We start from the raw sequence: 15,670 nt of genomic DNA, 5'->3' as shown, positions 1-15,670 counted from the left end.
AATGTGACTGTAAGATAATTGTATAAAATTCTCTAAATAAAGAGAAATAATTGTTTGCCTGGACCTCCTTTCGCGTACAAAAATCGTATAGGCTTTCTAATTTTACTACTTACAATAGTGAATACATTTTTTATTAATTAAGAATCCTGTACTTAATATTTCTACAGAAGGGTTTTTTATTAAGTGCAGTATTTTATTAGAAAATCGTAAAAATATAATTTTTGGTTATTTGCCGGGCGACAGGCGGCCCGCGGCCAGCGTTGCAAAAGCTACCGATTTTTCGGTAGATCTACCGATTTTGGCCCTTGTCTACCAATATACCGATTTAGCAGTGCTATCTACCGAATTTTTGAATTTTCAACTAATGTAAAATAATTTTATAAAAAAAAGGTAAAATAATATTCTTAATACGGTAACACTAAAAGAAAACGGTAACACAAAATCAATGCACGGGGACTTCCCGAAATTCTTCCCACCACGTCGAATATGACCGTTCAAATCCGCGATGTGTTAAAACAAATTGTACTAACACGTCATATAACAGAGTTCTGCTCGCATATATCAAAGGGCATGTAAAAGGCGTTCTACACGGTCGGGATCGACCGCCGACCGTCGTGTCCTTGGTCGGGTCAACCAATTTTTGTATTCATTCTACACGGTCGGTGGTTGACTCAACTTGTTAGTTCTTCTCTGGTATTTGAAGAGATGGCTCCTTGCATTTTTAACCGACTTCCAAAAAAGGAGGAGGTTCTCAATTCGACTGTATTTTTTTTTATGTATGTTGCTTCAGAACTTTTGACTGGGTGGAGCAATTTCAACAAATTTTCTTTTGATAGAAAGGTGGTTTATGTCATTTGGTCCCATTTAAATTTATTTGAGATCTAACAACTACTTTTCGAGTTATATCTAATAATTCGTTTTTACTTGACGCTTTTTTCGTCGACCTACGTTGTATTATTATACCACATAACTTTCTACTGGATGTACCGATTTTTATAATTCTTTTTTTTGTTGGAAAGGGGATATTCCTAGTTTGGTACCATGATAAAGAAAGGATCTGATGATGGAATCCTAGAGAAATCGAGGGAAACTCTCGAAAATTTGCAATAACTTTTTACTGCGTGTACCGATTTTGATAATTTTTAATTTAATCGAAAGCTGATATTTATCATGGGATCACATATAAATTTTATCGAGATATGATAACTACTTTATGAGTAATCATTGATAACGCGTAGTTACTTGACTATTTTTTCGTCGATCTACGTTGTATTACTCGTCGATGTAATTGAAGTCGTTTTTTTTTTCGTTTGCGAGCAAACACAATTATAAAGCAACAGAAGGTGGGTTTGGCAATAACTTTTTTATGATAAAGTGAAGTGAAGTTTTTTGGTTCTTTTCTTTGTATAAATCGGATCCAATGTCCCAAAGACATGGCAAATCAATATATAAAGATATAAATTCGGTCAGAACCTCTCGTTCGTGGCGTTCGTTTTGCGAATCCATTGCAATACGTGATGACATGCGCCCGTGACCATAGTTAATACACTTAAACTAGCTACCCGTGACGACTGACAAGCGCAAACTGAAGCGCTCGCGTCGGCCGACAGCGTTCCACTCGGTCGGGACATGGTCGGGACCGACCACGAACGTAGCCTGTCGCGAGAGATGCGCTCGCGACCAAGGCCGTTGACATCAACCAAATATTGGTCGGGTCAACCGTTTTCCACACTGTCCATTTTTATATCAACCCGACCAAGGACACGATGTTGGGCGGTCGATCCCGACCGTGTAGAAGGCCTTTTAATATTACATGCTCAGATAATTAAGGAAAACCTGTTATTAGGTTACTATAAGATTGTAGAGTGAGTGTGTGAGTGAGAGGAGTTATATGTTTAGTATATAAGGCTGTTGGTTTTGTTAACAAAATAAATAAATAAATAAAATAAATGACTTCTTTTTGTCTCCATTGTGTGGACTACTTCTATAATTAATGTTTATTAGTGATAAAACGTATTGCTTTTGAGTACTTTCTTTTTCTGTAATGTAAAATAATTATAATTATAAATGGAACAAAAATTTGCACGCCATTTAAGGTAGATTATGTGAGACATTGTAACTAATAACACCTTATGTATTAATTATATTCATGGAAATTAAGAATTCGATTTAATTTAACGGAACAAATTTAAATAAATGCGTTCATTATTGACTTAAAATACTTTTGTTTTACTCCGAGTGAAAATCTACCGATTTCTACCGATTTTTCGGAGCCAAATATACCGATTTTTTATTTTACACTTTTGCAACACTGCCCGTGGCAGACGGCCAGAGGCCTTTGTACGGGGAATTTGTGTCGCTCGTCATCGCACGCTGCTCTTGCTTACGCGCAAATCTATTTACTTTTTTTAATCCAAGATAGACATCAAAATGTAACAGGTAGACAGACTTACTGTTGAATTTTGCAATTGTATTTACTTCAAATAAAAAAATAATTTAAATTATTAATTTTGAGCTGTTTAAATGTAAAGCTGCTTAGCTTGTGGTCTAAGATCCGAACCTAAAGTCGATCTTCACCGAGCCGATAATAGAATAAAATATAAATTTAGTATATCTATACAAATAAAATTGGAGCGGCTGCTTTTAATATTAAAATAACCGCTTTTTACTAAATTCATATGGATGTATACACGATACTTACACAAAAATAGCATTTTGACAATTTTTGTCTGTCTGTATGTCTGTTTGTTCCGCCTAATCTCTGAAACGGCTAGACCGATTCTGGCGGAACTTTCACTGGCAGATAGCTGATATAGTAAGGAGTAACTTAGGGTACTTTTATTTTAGAAATTTATTTATTTTATAACTGCGAACTGAACAACAAGTAACAACTAGTAATTAATATAATTTTATAGCCTAAATGATCGACACGACAAGAAGAAAATTAAATAATAATTATGGATGATCACAACTTGTACGCAAGCTCTTGCTCTAGGAAACGGATCAATCGCATGTCCTAAGTAGTACAAGCTAGAGCCGGTAGATGGCCGAGTTTAATAACCTTTGCGTAATACTGATCAGGTGAAGTGCGGGTGGGTGGGGTGTGGCAAAGTCTAAATGCTCAAGGTCATTGAGAAGGGGGAGCCTCTTAAGCGGAAATCGAACCCGCAACCCGCAAAACAGAAAGCAGGGTCACTGCAAACTACGCCAACGGGCTAGTTATTCATGTTGGTGTTTTGATATTTTACAGGCCGCCCACAGCCGTTCACAGCGCTCCATCCTCTTTCAGTCATACTCGTATATCACTCCCCCAACTTACAATAAGTTAGTTATTTTCTATTAAACTACCAAAATATTTACTAGAAATAATTTATATGCTTGATGCTTGATTATTTATATGCTATGATTTATATCAAGGTATTTCTGAAGTTCTCATTTTAAAGAATAACAAAAGTTAGTAAATATCAATGAAAGTTTGCGTATTTATTAGTCAAACGGAAAAAGATAATATTTTTTGTACACTGATATAAAATATACAAATGTCAATTATATACTTTCTAGCTATATTCGTGCGAATAAATCGTATTAAATAAGTATAATGATTTATTTATTTATTTATCTATACAAATAAATAAAATTGGAGTGTCTGTTTGTAATATTAAAATACCCGCTTTTAACTACATTCATATGTATGTATACATGCTACATACACCAAAATAACATTTTTTTATAATTTTTGTCTGTCTGTCTGTTTGTTCTGTCTAATCTCTGAAACGGTTGCACCGATTTTGACGGGACTTTCAGTGACAGATAGCTGATGCAATAAGTAGTCACTTAGGCTACTTTTATTGGTTTTTTAAATAACTTCGAACTGAACAATAGACGCGGGTTCGAATCCCGCTGGAGCGGTCAATTTTTGGTATGATATTCAAAAATGTTTAGAATTCCTAATGTGTGGGTACACAAAAATAAAAATCGTACATATGAACAATAATTGTTGAATTCTACGCGGACGAAGTCGCGAGCACAACTACTTTATAATAATTATAACTTTACAAAATTACAAAAAAGTATTTATAAGTGAGTTGATTTGAAACTGAACAAAAAAAAATTACCGACCGTCAGACATGTTGATATTGTTTCAAAATTAAAGTCGTCATATATATATATATATATATATATATATATATATATAATTAATCAATTTACAAAAAAAGCAATAACAATTTTTTTAATTATTATCTCCAGTAGAGCAAGCTATTATCTATAAAATGATATATAATTTATGTGGAATAATTGTGAGGCTTTTTTTTCAAAAGGGTGGCAAACATCATAAACCTTAGCGTATATATATAATATGTGAAACTTACCATCAGTGAAGGCATCCGACAATAAGGCGAAAAAATTTATAACAAAGATAGTTTTGCAGAACACGTTCATTTTGTACTTAACGAACATTATTTAATACAATATAGGTATATACTAAACAATATCGTAAGTAACCAACAAAACTGTCATATTAGAGAACCCCAGTGACTGATTACTTATTGTTAAACCAGGAAACTAAAGGTTATCAAGGCACAGAGAAAAATATTTCTAAATATTGCTCCAGTTGTTCTATCACGATCTTGCATTCGACAGGTCGCAAATTTTGACGCTGAATCGTCAGCGGTTGACGACTACAGGCTGACTACACTGACCACACAATAATGTCACACAAAGATTAGGTACTAAAACGAATGCTTATAAATAAATTTGTCATTACTAAGAATTTATTTATCGTTTTGGTATTTCCCTGTACATAATTTACTTGAAGTTCTTCAATAACAAAATAATTATTCCAGAAATCACATTATCCGTATATATTATATATATTATTGACATTCACATAGATTGACGATTCTCATTCCTTTTGTATAAACGCAATCCTTTGAGTCGGTGAATTTCCTATCCTTCCAATGAAAATTCCATAAAATTCCTCCAATTCCAGTTCCATGAAGTTCCTTCATCCAATTCCATGTAATTCTTCCTGGACTATCTGGATCCAGATAGATCTATCTGGATAGCCCAGATAAAAATCGTATGAAAATTGAATAAAATTTTTGGAATCCCTGTTTCAAACACAATACTTTTACAATGACTTCCTATACAAATAATTTTTTTGTATTTTGGATTTTCAGCCGGGTTAGATTAATTTTTTAATTATAATAAAACGTATTCTTGTTATCAATCTTAAGTTATATGTGAAACACGATATAAAAATAAATATTATGTATGCAATGCTTGAACTTTGACTTATACGCATTCGATTTAAGCATGTTAAAGACTTAATATCGTATTATCGCCTTTGTCATTATAATATTTTTTTTTCTAACTTACCAACTACCATGTCATAGCTCAAGTAAGATTAAATCTTAATATTACTTGCAGATCAGAATACCTAGAAAGAATCTGCAAGTTCCATGAAGAACGTAACAATCAATTTAGTTGCTTTTGTTACCAAAATCTAAAACAAGTCTAAATTGTAGATGTTTATCAACCCACTACAAAAAAGGATGAGGTTCAAAACTCGAGTATATTCCTTTTTGTGTGTTAAGACATCTATTTACTGGGAGTATCGATTTTGACAATTCTTTTTTTAATTAAAAGCTGGTTCTTGTCGTATGGTCCCTTCTTGAGTAATCCCTAATATAATGTAAGTATATTATTCGTTTTTATTTGTCAATTTTTTCGGCTACCTGCGTTATATTATTTGTCGATGTGAATTAAACCCAGTTTTTTTTCTACATACGAGCAAACCACATATAAGCTAAAACTATAATATGATAATTACTAAAGCCGGATTGGAGAAGATTAGGAAGCCTTTGGGTGCGGCAAAGCCAGCCCTGCGGTCACCAACCCGCCTACCCAACGTGGGGACTATGGGCAATACATATGACTTCACGCCATTTTTGGCGTGAACTTGTGGAGGCCTATGTCCAACAGTGGAATGCGATAGGCTGAAACGATGTGAAAGCCAGACTGGATAGGTTTAAGAAGGTCCTTGTGGACTAATCTTCAGTCAATGACTTTTTTTCATCGACTACGCAGCAAAAATGCACGTTGTTGTTATATGCGTAGAATCTATCATAGTATTGCTGTTTTATACCATATTTGTATATCATACAATAATATCCAGAATTGACGCTATATTATCTGTTAGTTCTGTAAAATCCAGAAAATAATAATAAAAATAATAAATAGAAAGTATAAAGTAACTGCAAACTTCGCCCGTTGGCTAAGTTAAAATTCAATCAATATTTTATAATGATTAATTGTTAAAATACTGTACTGTGACACAAGAATTCTTGGTCTTCAATCCAATTAAGGAGGATATTGTAAAAATAAAGAAACTTAAATAAAAAGTTTATTTAAATTCAGATCTTTGTATTAAATATATTAATACATGTCATGGCACTTCGTTGTGAGTATTTTAAGATGTTTTTTTCGAAAATTTCTGAATATTTTCACAAAAGACAAAATTGCCATTCAAAATTTTCAAAACACCACAATATGGCGTTTAAAATAAACATATATACACACATTCTTATTAATTAGCATTCTTATTAATTAGCATCGATTATTTCTGATATTGTCTCACGTAGCAAGGAGGCATCCATTAATTACGCGAGCTGCTATTTTTCGACAAGTTTAGACTCCTCCCTCCCTTAGGTGAGATTTAGTGAGATATCTTGGACCCCCCCCTTACTTGAGATTGACACTGAATATAATAGAGGTTGACGGGAAATAATAAACTATCCAAGTATACTATAGTTATTTTATTTAAATAAAATAAAATTGAAAGCAAATCTAAATGATTTTAATAATCATTAGATTTATTTTAGCGGGCAAAATGAACACTCAAAATAATTGTTTTAACATCTGTAATTTTTATATTTTTTGAAGTTGACGTGAGATTTTCGGTTATCCACTCCTCGGTCTAAATGAGATTTGGTGAGATTTCATTGGACCCCTCGCCCCCCAATCTGAACTCACGTAATTAATGGATATCCCCTAACAATACAAAACTTAAAACATACAAACTTATTAATAGGCTTTTTCCTAAAATTAGTTATTTATTCAATGGTTTAGTCTATCGGCAATCTGACAGATTTATATTCCGAATGTTTTCTATATATTATTACGGTGCTATATTGGCAAAAATCCAGTCAATAAAGGCAGTAACGCGGGAGTAGACGCCGGGCCAACCGGGCGTTCCGCATGGTGAGGGTCCATAGGACACGACACCTATGGCCATCCAATTTTCCATTGTAGACACCTGGCCCATGAGTGGTCCGCCTGAGTCTCCCCTACAAGAGTCTTCGCCTTGCAAGCCGCCAGCGCAAAGTTGTTTCTCTGTGATCGCCCGTCCTGCTCTTTTGTAAATATCATTGCATGGTTGGTTTTTTATTACTGGTACACGAACTTTCAACTTCACGTCCGAACTTGACCCTGCAACCGAGACATAAATTATATACATTTAAATTTATTTAAATAAATTAATGACCCATACTCAAGGACTCCCAAGAAAATTAACTCCGTTACTAGAGGTCCAGCAATACAAACAATACGAGAACGATTGTTGTTCACACACACATGTTTGTCATGAGCGGAATCAAAACTGTAATCACCAGCACAACAGACAGTGCAGTGGCATGTGTATGTAGAATAACAAAATAATCATTATCATCATTACAGCCTATACAGTCCACTGCTGGACATAGGCCTCCACAAGTTGACGTCAAAAATAACGTGAACTCATGTGTTTTGCCCATAGTCACCACGCTGGGCAGGCGGGTTGGTGACCGCAGTACTGGCTTTGTCGCACCAAAGACGCTGCTGCCCGTCTTCGGCCTGTGTATTTCAAAGCCAGCAGTTGGATGGTTATCCCGCCATCGGTCGGCTTCTTAAGTTCCAAGATGTTTGTGGAACCTTGTTATCCCTTAGTCGCCTCTTACGACACCCACGGGAAGAGAGGGGGTGGCTAAATTCTTTAGTGCCGTAGCCACACAGCACAAAACAAAATAAAATTTCAATTAATGTTATAGTCTAAGATCTCGCTGCAAAATCATTGCGTTCATCACGTAAAGTCGTAGATAATCCAACTCTAAATTATATATACCTTTATGAATAGACAAAATACATTGATAACATGGTGCCAGTGGAAAAGTAGCTGAATATACTATTAATTAAAATGGTTTTAATTAATTTACCAAAAACATTTTGAAAGGCAGGTGTAAACTACTAAAGGTATTTGTTGTATTTTTACTTTCATGACGTAATTCATGTTTTTGTCAAATTAAAGCTTACTTTTTTTTAATGTGATGATATAACGCTGCCTAATAAGAAAATGAATGCGAATAAGTGTTGATAGCATTTAAAAATGCTTGGTATCAAAATAAAGTAAAAGAGAGCTATCGCGAAATGCACAAAATTATCTACACTAAAATTAGCCCGTTTCTAGAATACAGCTAGACAAACACACACACTACACAATTATTTGTACTAAATGTAAATAATGATTGTAAGTGAAAACTTACTTGTTTCTGTTTTTCCCCATCCTGCTACCTCCATTGTATAGCCATCAAATGAATTTTTACGTAATTCTTCAGTATAAGGGAGACATATTGGTTTAACGAAATCTGAAATAAATACTAATTTGTAATAATTTATTTTCGCTAAGGTACTCGGCAGAATGAGATCAGGGCCTATACAGCAATACCTGTACAAAATTTGTCTCAGTACGGTCAGTTAGAGAAGGAAAACATTATGTCCCTTTACAGGAGACTAATGTAACGTTTATTTACAAATTATATTGTAAATGCGCTAAATTATAGGAGACAAACGTGATCTAGTAAGAACTAATCCTTCGTATTTATTTAACCTGCGATAGAATTTACAGTTTGTTACAGATTAATTTCTTGTAAAAAATAGTCAACGAATTTTAACCTTATACTAAGGATAGCTAGCTATTACCAAACCAAAGACTGATTAACATTTTTAAGTCATAATAGATCTGTATACTTATATTACTTTACATGGATTTTATTGCGTAAAATTATGCATAAATAATTTAGAAATAATAGAATTAGGATAAGAATTTAAGCATGTTAATAAAACTTAAAAGAAGCTTGCGTACCGTTGAATGTTATAGCCTGAGCCAATCTTAACAGCGCAATATCATTTTGCTGGTGACCATCAGTGGGATCGTAACTTTCATGTGCAATTATCTCTTCTATGGGCACATCGAGGGGTTTTGGGCTGCAGTCGTCATGGACGCAATCTTTTTTACTTGTCACATTCCACTCTCCAAGTCTAACTTGAGATCTAAAATATTTTTTTAATAAAACATATTTGAGATGTCTTAATTGTTATTGTTAACGCCGTTTTTTTTCAATTTTTATCTTATCAATAGGTATAGCTAGATGGCAGAATCTTATATATCCAACTATAAAAGTTTATTAACTTTTTATAAGTTCGTGATAAATTCGCTAGCCTTAACGTTGCAACTACAAAGTGAAGCAAAAGCAAAAAAATTATATGCATAAAATATTTCATTTTATAAATGAAGAAATTTGTCCACACGTTGTCATTAGCTTTGTACCACGTATTTTTTTTAATATATAACTTTTTTTATTTTAGAATTATCCGAGAAAAGTTAAGTTAAGAGAGAAGTTTAGTTAACCGGCATCCAAAAAGGACGAGATTCTCAACTTTCTTGTACTTTTTTATTTGTGTTACCTCAGTACTTGACTGGGTGGACCGATTTTTTTCGATGATTTTTTTTAATCAAATGGTGATGCGTGTCATGTGGTCCCATTTAAATTAGATTGTAATCTAAGAAGTTTTCGAGTTATATAAACTGTACCTAATATATCTACTAATACAGCATAAATTTTCACTGGATGTACAGATTTTGATGATTTGTTTGTTTCAATCAAAAGCCGATGCTTGTCTTTTAGTCCCATTTAAATTTGATCGTGATTTAATGACTACTTTTTGAGTAATCTTTGATAACGCGTATTTACTTGACTATTTTTTTGTCTACTTAGGTTCTATTACTTGTCGATGTAATTGATGTCGGTTTCTTTTTATTTGTGAGCAAACACGTAAAATCGTGAACGTAACACGATATGTTTTTTTGATAAATTTTGCAATTTTTATTAGCACTGAATACATTATAACAACATGTGTACTGCAGAAAATATCCAGCTCTAAATCTGGAGCAGCCCGACTGGGGAAGCACAGCGACCATACAGAAGATCACAGCAAAGTAACACTGCTTTGAAGCAGTGTTGTGTTTCTGTGGTCAATAACGTGACCAGAGCTCCCGCGAGGGGGGGAAATGGGGTTATAGTCAGCGACGCGATTGCGATGCTTCTGGTGTTGCAGGCGTCTATAATTTACGGTAACCGCTTTACCATTAGGTGAGCAGTGCGCTTATTTGACGTCTTAACTGTTTAAAAAAAACAGCATTGAGTTAATAATCACCAAATTTTTAGAAATAGTAATAATGTACACAAAGGTATTAAAGGTAGCTGGTGTCAGTAGGTAGATACGAGTAGAAGTCATTTAGTAAAACCAAATTTCAGAGGTCTTAATGACAATAAGGTAAACAACTCGAGGAGTTAAATTACAATAAGAAATAAGCAAAGTGGCATTGCATTTAAATGGCTTCTTAATTAATTTATTAAGTACTTAACACTTGTAGATTAGAGATTGAGCGATCAAATCTTCTATTAATAAACATTTTAAAATCATTTATTATTTTCGCCTGCCCATCCCCTTAACAAAATGCTGTTTGCGTCCAAGTAAATTGATGTAGTTGTAACATTTTTTTTACCGTGCACTTACAGTTTCCAGGTCTTTGGAAGATCAGCTCCTTTAACGCAGTGCGCAGCAGTCAAAACATATCTCGAAGAAATCAATACTCCGCCACAGTAAAACCCACTTCCTTTAGCTGTAACATAATATATAGGTATTTTTAGATATTAAGCAATACCGATGCGTAAACATCATAAAACAAACAGGTAAAACTTATATACATATAATGGATATCACTAATGTCGGGTTATTTAAGTTTCACCTCTAAATATTTACTTATATATATACAAATAACATAATAATATTATTAAAAATACGTGTTAAGGTATTTAAACTATTGTAATAAAATAGTACAGTATACGTAACCCTGCATTTTATACTTCCTACCTTAATATTATTCCGATGAATGACTCGATTTTTTTTATTCGTTTGTAATGAATAAACTTAAACTACTTTTTTCTTAATAAATGTAACTATTGGGCCGATTTCAAAAATTCTCTAACCGGGAAAATAGGTATGTAATCACTGAGTCACATAGGATGTAATTGAGCGAGAGAAAAAGGAACAGCCAAAATAGTATAATTCACGCGTTTGATACCGCGGACGAAAAGCTAATTTAAAATATAATTACAGTCTATTTTCGATTATTGGATAAAAATATAAAATATTACTTACGTTTATCATAACGAAGCAACGCCATCCAAGGATGTTCGTCTAGTTCTGTCTGAGTTCCTCCAACGATTCGATCGTTGTTTTGAATACCACAAACTTTCAAATCTGGTAATAAGTCCAAGGGTTTGAAATCTGCCATACGGGTGTATATATTAACGTTTTGTAAATCAGAAGGACAGCAAATCTAAAAAGGGGTATATCAAGATTTAACTTTTGAAGATATAAAAAACACTGTAAACACAGCTAAATGTCATCAAATTACTTTCACTCGTAAAAAGAATCCTATATTATATACTTATGCTATAAACAATGTCCCCATCGTAAGAGTCGATTCTGTTCGAGACCTAGGGGTGATACTAGATTCCAAAATGACTTTTGTAAATCATATCGATACAATAATTTCTAAAGCATATAGTCAACTAGGTTTCATATCACGAGTTTGCAACACATTTAAAAATATAGGTTGTATCAAAATTTTATACTTCTGCTTCGTTCGAACTATACTGGAATACGCTTGTAGTATATGGGCCCCTGTATACAATGTACACATCGACAGGATTGAATCACTCCAGAAAAAATTTATAAAACTTTTAAATTTCAAAAGTTACAGAATCTGTCCCACCTATGTTGATTCATGTAAACACTACCAAATAGAATCCCTATCCCAACGTCGTAAGCAGTACGACATTATTCTATTGCATGATATCGTGAGTGGGAAAATAGATTGCAGTGAGCTTTTATCCCAGATTGAATTCCGAATACCATCAAGACGCTCTAGACATATTAAACCATTGTTCCATACACCTCGAGTAAGAACTAATTACGCACGTAACTCGGTCCTCTGCCGTATTGTCAATACGTATAACACGCAGTATCCAAACTTAGACCTGTTTTACCTAAGAACGAAGACGGCACTTAAAAAAGAAATCAAAATGATGCATTTTTCGTAGTATTATCAAAAATATTCAAAACCAGCACCTACAGATTTATACACAAACCCACACTAACACACCTTCGTCTTACATGCACACACCTACACTAACACGCATTCACCTTTTCATGTCTTACACTCACCTCTAACTGCAGTGGAGGATACGGAACATAGCCGTTTACTTTTCATTACTTTCTGTTATTTTTTAAATATAGTGTCTAGTTATGTAATTTATAAAGAATAATATTTTTATATATCAGTGTGATCCTATTTTGGCCATATTTGTAAATTATATTGTAACATACTATTGTAACATAACGCTGTCGGATTGCCTATAAAATAAATAAATAAATAAATAAATATCTTCGGTAAGCTTTGATTTTTAAACGTTATGATTACCTCGACCTTACAGAAGATCACAGCAAAATAATACTGTTTTCAAGCAGTATTGTGTTCCTGTTGGTGAGTAAGGTGACCAGAGCTCCTGGGGGAATTGGGGATTGGGTCGGCAACGCACTTGCGATGCTTCTGGTGTTGCAGGTGTCTATAAGCTACGGTAATCGCTTACCATCAGGTGAGCCGTACGCTTGTTTGCCGACCTAGTGACATAAAAAAAAATGATTATCATATGATATATCTTATTTAAGTATATTGTAAGTACTGTCTAACCTGGCAAACTTCGTAGCGCCTTATTTATTTATTTTTTTAAATAAGGCGGGACGAATATGTATATAGTATAACTAGCTGACTCGGCAAACGTTGTCTTGCCGCTAATCGCTATTTAAAAATAGGGGTTGGTGGTATAAGGGTGAAAATTTAGGGTTGTATGTATTTTTCAACGCCAAATCATGATAAAATAAAAAATAAATAATTTATCTAAAAATTAAAAAAAAAATTAAGGGTGGACTACCCTTAACATTTAGGGGGATGAAAATAGATGTTGTTCGATTCTCAGACCTACCCAATATGCACACAAAATTTCATGAGAATCGGTCCAGCCGTTTTGGAGGACTTTAACTACAAACACCGCGACACGAGAATTTTATATATAAGATAAAATGTAGAAAAAAAATATAGACTATATTTTAAGTTTGACAAAGTTACATATAATGCAAAATTTTATTAAACTCGGTGGAGTAGTTTCGGAGGTTAGCCCGGATAAACATCGTGACACGAGATTTTTATATATATAGATAGATACCTACATAGGTACATATTTATCACACTGGGAATTATAGAGTTGGCTATATGTACAATTTATACAATATATTTATATGTTCTTGTGTGTTATACACGCTAATCAGCCGTTATGATGACATTAATTTAGTTTATTCAGTTTTCATTGTGTTTCACTTTAATAAACTTACTACTATTTCATCAAAAAAATCAGCTTTAAATTGTTGTAAAGAAATTAAAAAGTGATTCTTCTCTGTATTTGTATGGCAATGTCTTATTTTTGTAGTCAAATACCTTATAGTTTTAGGAACCGTAGATGGCATATTTTATGTAGGGTTCCGGCTGAGCATTTAAGAATTTAAAAGAGATATAATCTAAAACTATTATTATACCTTTGGTACTCTGGGACCTTCAAATCCACAATGTAGTCTTCTTAAAAGATTCAAAAACGTTTCATCTCTCGATCGTATAAACCTGTTGTAGAGTCCCTCGCATTTTTCTAATGCTATGCAAGTAGCATTTGTGGTGCATATATCTAGAAATAACAAAAATATAATTATATTTAATTGTATATATTTTTAATATTTTTAATATATACAACACGGTCGTCACTCGTTCGTTCCTAAAAAAAAGAAAATTAATGATTATTATAATAGTCGATTGATACAGCAACATAAGTTTACATATGTAAATAAATCCCTATATTATACACACTCGTAGCATCATCAAACCCACAACCCTTAAAGCAGAAATCAGGGTCACTGCAAACTGGGGCATACTGACTAATCAAATCAGTTAGCGAAGTACAAGTATTATAATTGTAAAAGATTGTCCGAATAGATAAATATTTCTCAGGTACCTACATATAATATGAATGGCAAAAATTAGATGAATTTTCGCGCAAACTTACATCATGCAGATATACATCACTATGCACAAAATTACTTTGTGTTTATAATAAACGTTTTATTAAGATAATTTAAATGTATAGGAAATGTTTGTAATAATATAGCCATTACTAAAATGTTTACAGCTACTACATTCCAATTTAGAAGCATATTATATGCGATGATTATTCCACTATGATTCGTTATTTATTGATTTATGCATTACCCACATGCACAACTAAATGTATTTCACAACATGTACACAAAATTTTGTATTATTTTTCAGTAATTTTGATTTTTTTAATTGAAGCAATGTATGTATACCTATATGTTTAGATTGAATCTTCGAATTACCACATTCAAAGCTGAGAAAATACCTGCAATACCACAACTTCAGTCACATGTACCTTTATATTTGTTAGTTATCATATCGACATGGTATGTCGAAAACAAATGCACTAAATTTTAAATACTTTGTTTTGGAAGCGTTTAAATTATTATTTCACCACCCACAATTTGTTAGGTTCCCCACTTTTATTTTTTCTAAAATAAATTATAAACAAAGTTATTTCTTCTTATTGTTGTAAATTAGCTTATAAAAGAATTCCGGATAGAAATTTCATTAGTTTGTAATTTTTAAAAAATTTCGACTTATATTCTTATCATCAGTTTCAGATTTTTCTGTAGCTTTTTCTCTTTATTGAGGTTTCGCACTTCTTAGTGCTATGCTGGGTTCGAGTCGCAGTCCACTGCTACATCTAATTTTACATCAAAAATAATCAGAAACGATTTTGATGACAAATTGAGTGGCCAGTATTGATTTGTAAAACAACGATTAATGATTCATATTGTATAATATATAACGACATTATGTAACGTATATTTAAATTTTCGATACTTTTTGATGTCTGCCTTCACGTTTTACCTAAATTTTATCTTAGATTACTAAATCTTTTATTAAATACAACTATTTTAACGCTACGCAAAAAACAAACTATTTTAACGCTTATGTTACTTTGTTTGTGTTTACTACATCTTTTGACTAAAATATAAATTGATAAAAATTAGGTATCGGTCGAGTATACATTTTTATTTTCAAAATCCGCAGGTTTTCTTTCCACACATTCGGAGACCGTTTAAA

The 15,670-nt window shown here is 33.0% G+C and overlaps 1 protein-coding gene across 1 annotated transcript; it reads right to left on the bottom strand.

Moving 5' to 3' along the window:
• Positions 1-6,393: 6,393 nt before the first annotated feature.
• On the bottom strand, positions 6,394-11,712 carry LOC123661993 (CLIP domain-containing serine protease 2-like). Its single transcript, XM_045596892.1, has 5 exons — positions 11,539-11,712; positions 10,894-10,999; positions 9,179-9,366; positions 8,580-8,681; positions 6,394-7,491 (listed from the first exon to the last, which is right to left on the bottom strand). The coding sequence occupies exons 1-5, from the start codon at positions 11,672-11,674 to the stop codon at positions 7,181-7,183; spliced, it is 843 nt and encodes a 280-aa protein (XP_045452848.1). The 5' UTR covers positions 11,675-11,712; the 3' UTR covers positions 6,394-7,180.
• Positions 11,713-15,670: the final 3,958 nt, after the last annotated feature.

The sequence above is a fragment of the Melitaea cinxia genome, chromosome 18 (assembly GCF_905220565.1).
Source record: "Melitaea cinxia chromosome 18, ilMelCinx1.1, whole genome shotgun sequence".
Classification (NCBI taxonomy): Eukaryota; Metazoa; Arthropoda; class Insecta; order Lepidoptera; family Nymphalidae; genus Melitaea; species Melitaea cinxia.
Note: the sequence above shows the minus strand (reverse complement) of the source record. Positions and strands in the feature narration are given on the sequence as shown.

What these genes read in the sequence shown, in the direction of transcription:
- LOC123661993 (XM_045596892.1), bottom strand. Translation starts at nt 11,674, where the DNA reads ATGGCAGATTTCAAACCCTTGGACTTATTACCAGATTTGAAAGTTTGT. An exon ending in CTTCCAAAGACCTGGAAACT is followed by an intron (nt 9,367 to 10,893) that starts GTAAGTGCACGG and finishes AAAATATTTTAG; the next exon opens with ATCTCAAGTTAGACTTGGAG. An exon ending in ATGGGGAAAAACAGAAACAA is followed by an intron (nt 7,492 to 8,579) that starts GTAAGTTTTCAC and finishes TCTCGGTTGCAG; the next exon opens with GGTCAAGTTCGGACGTGAAG.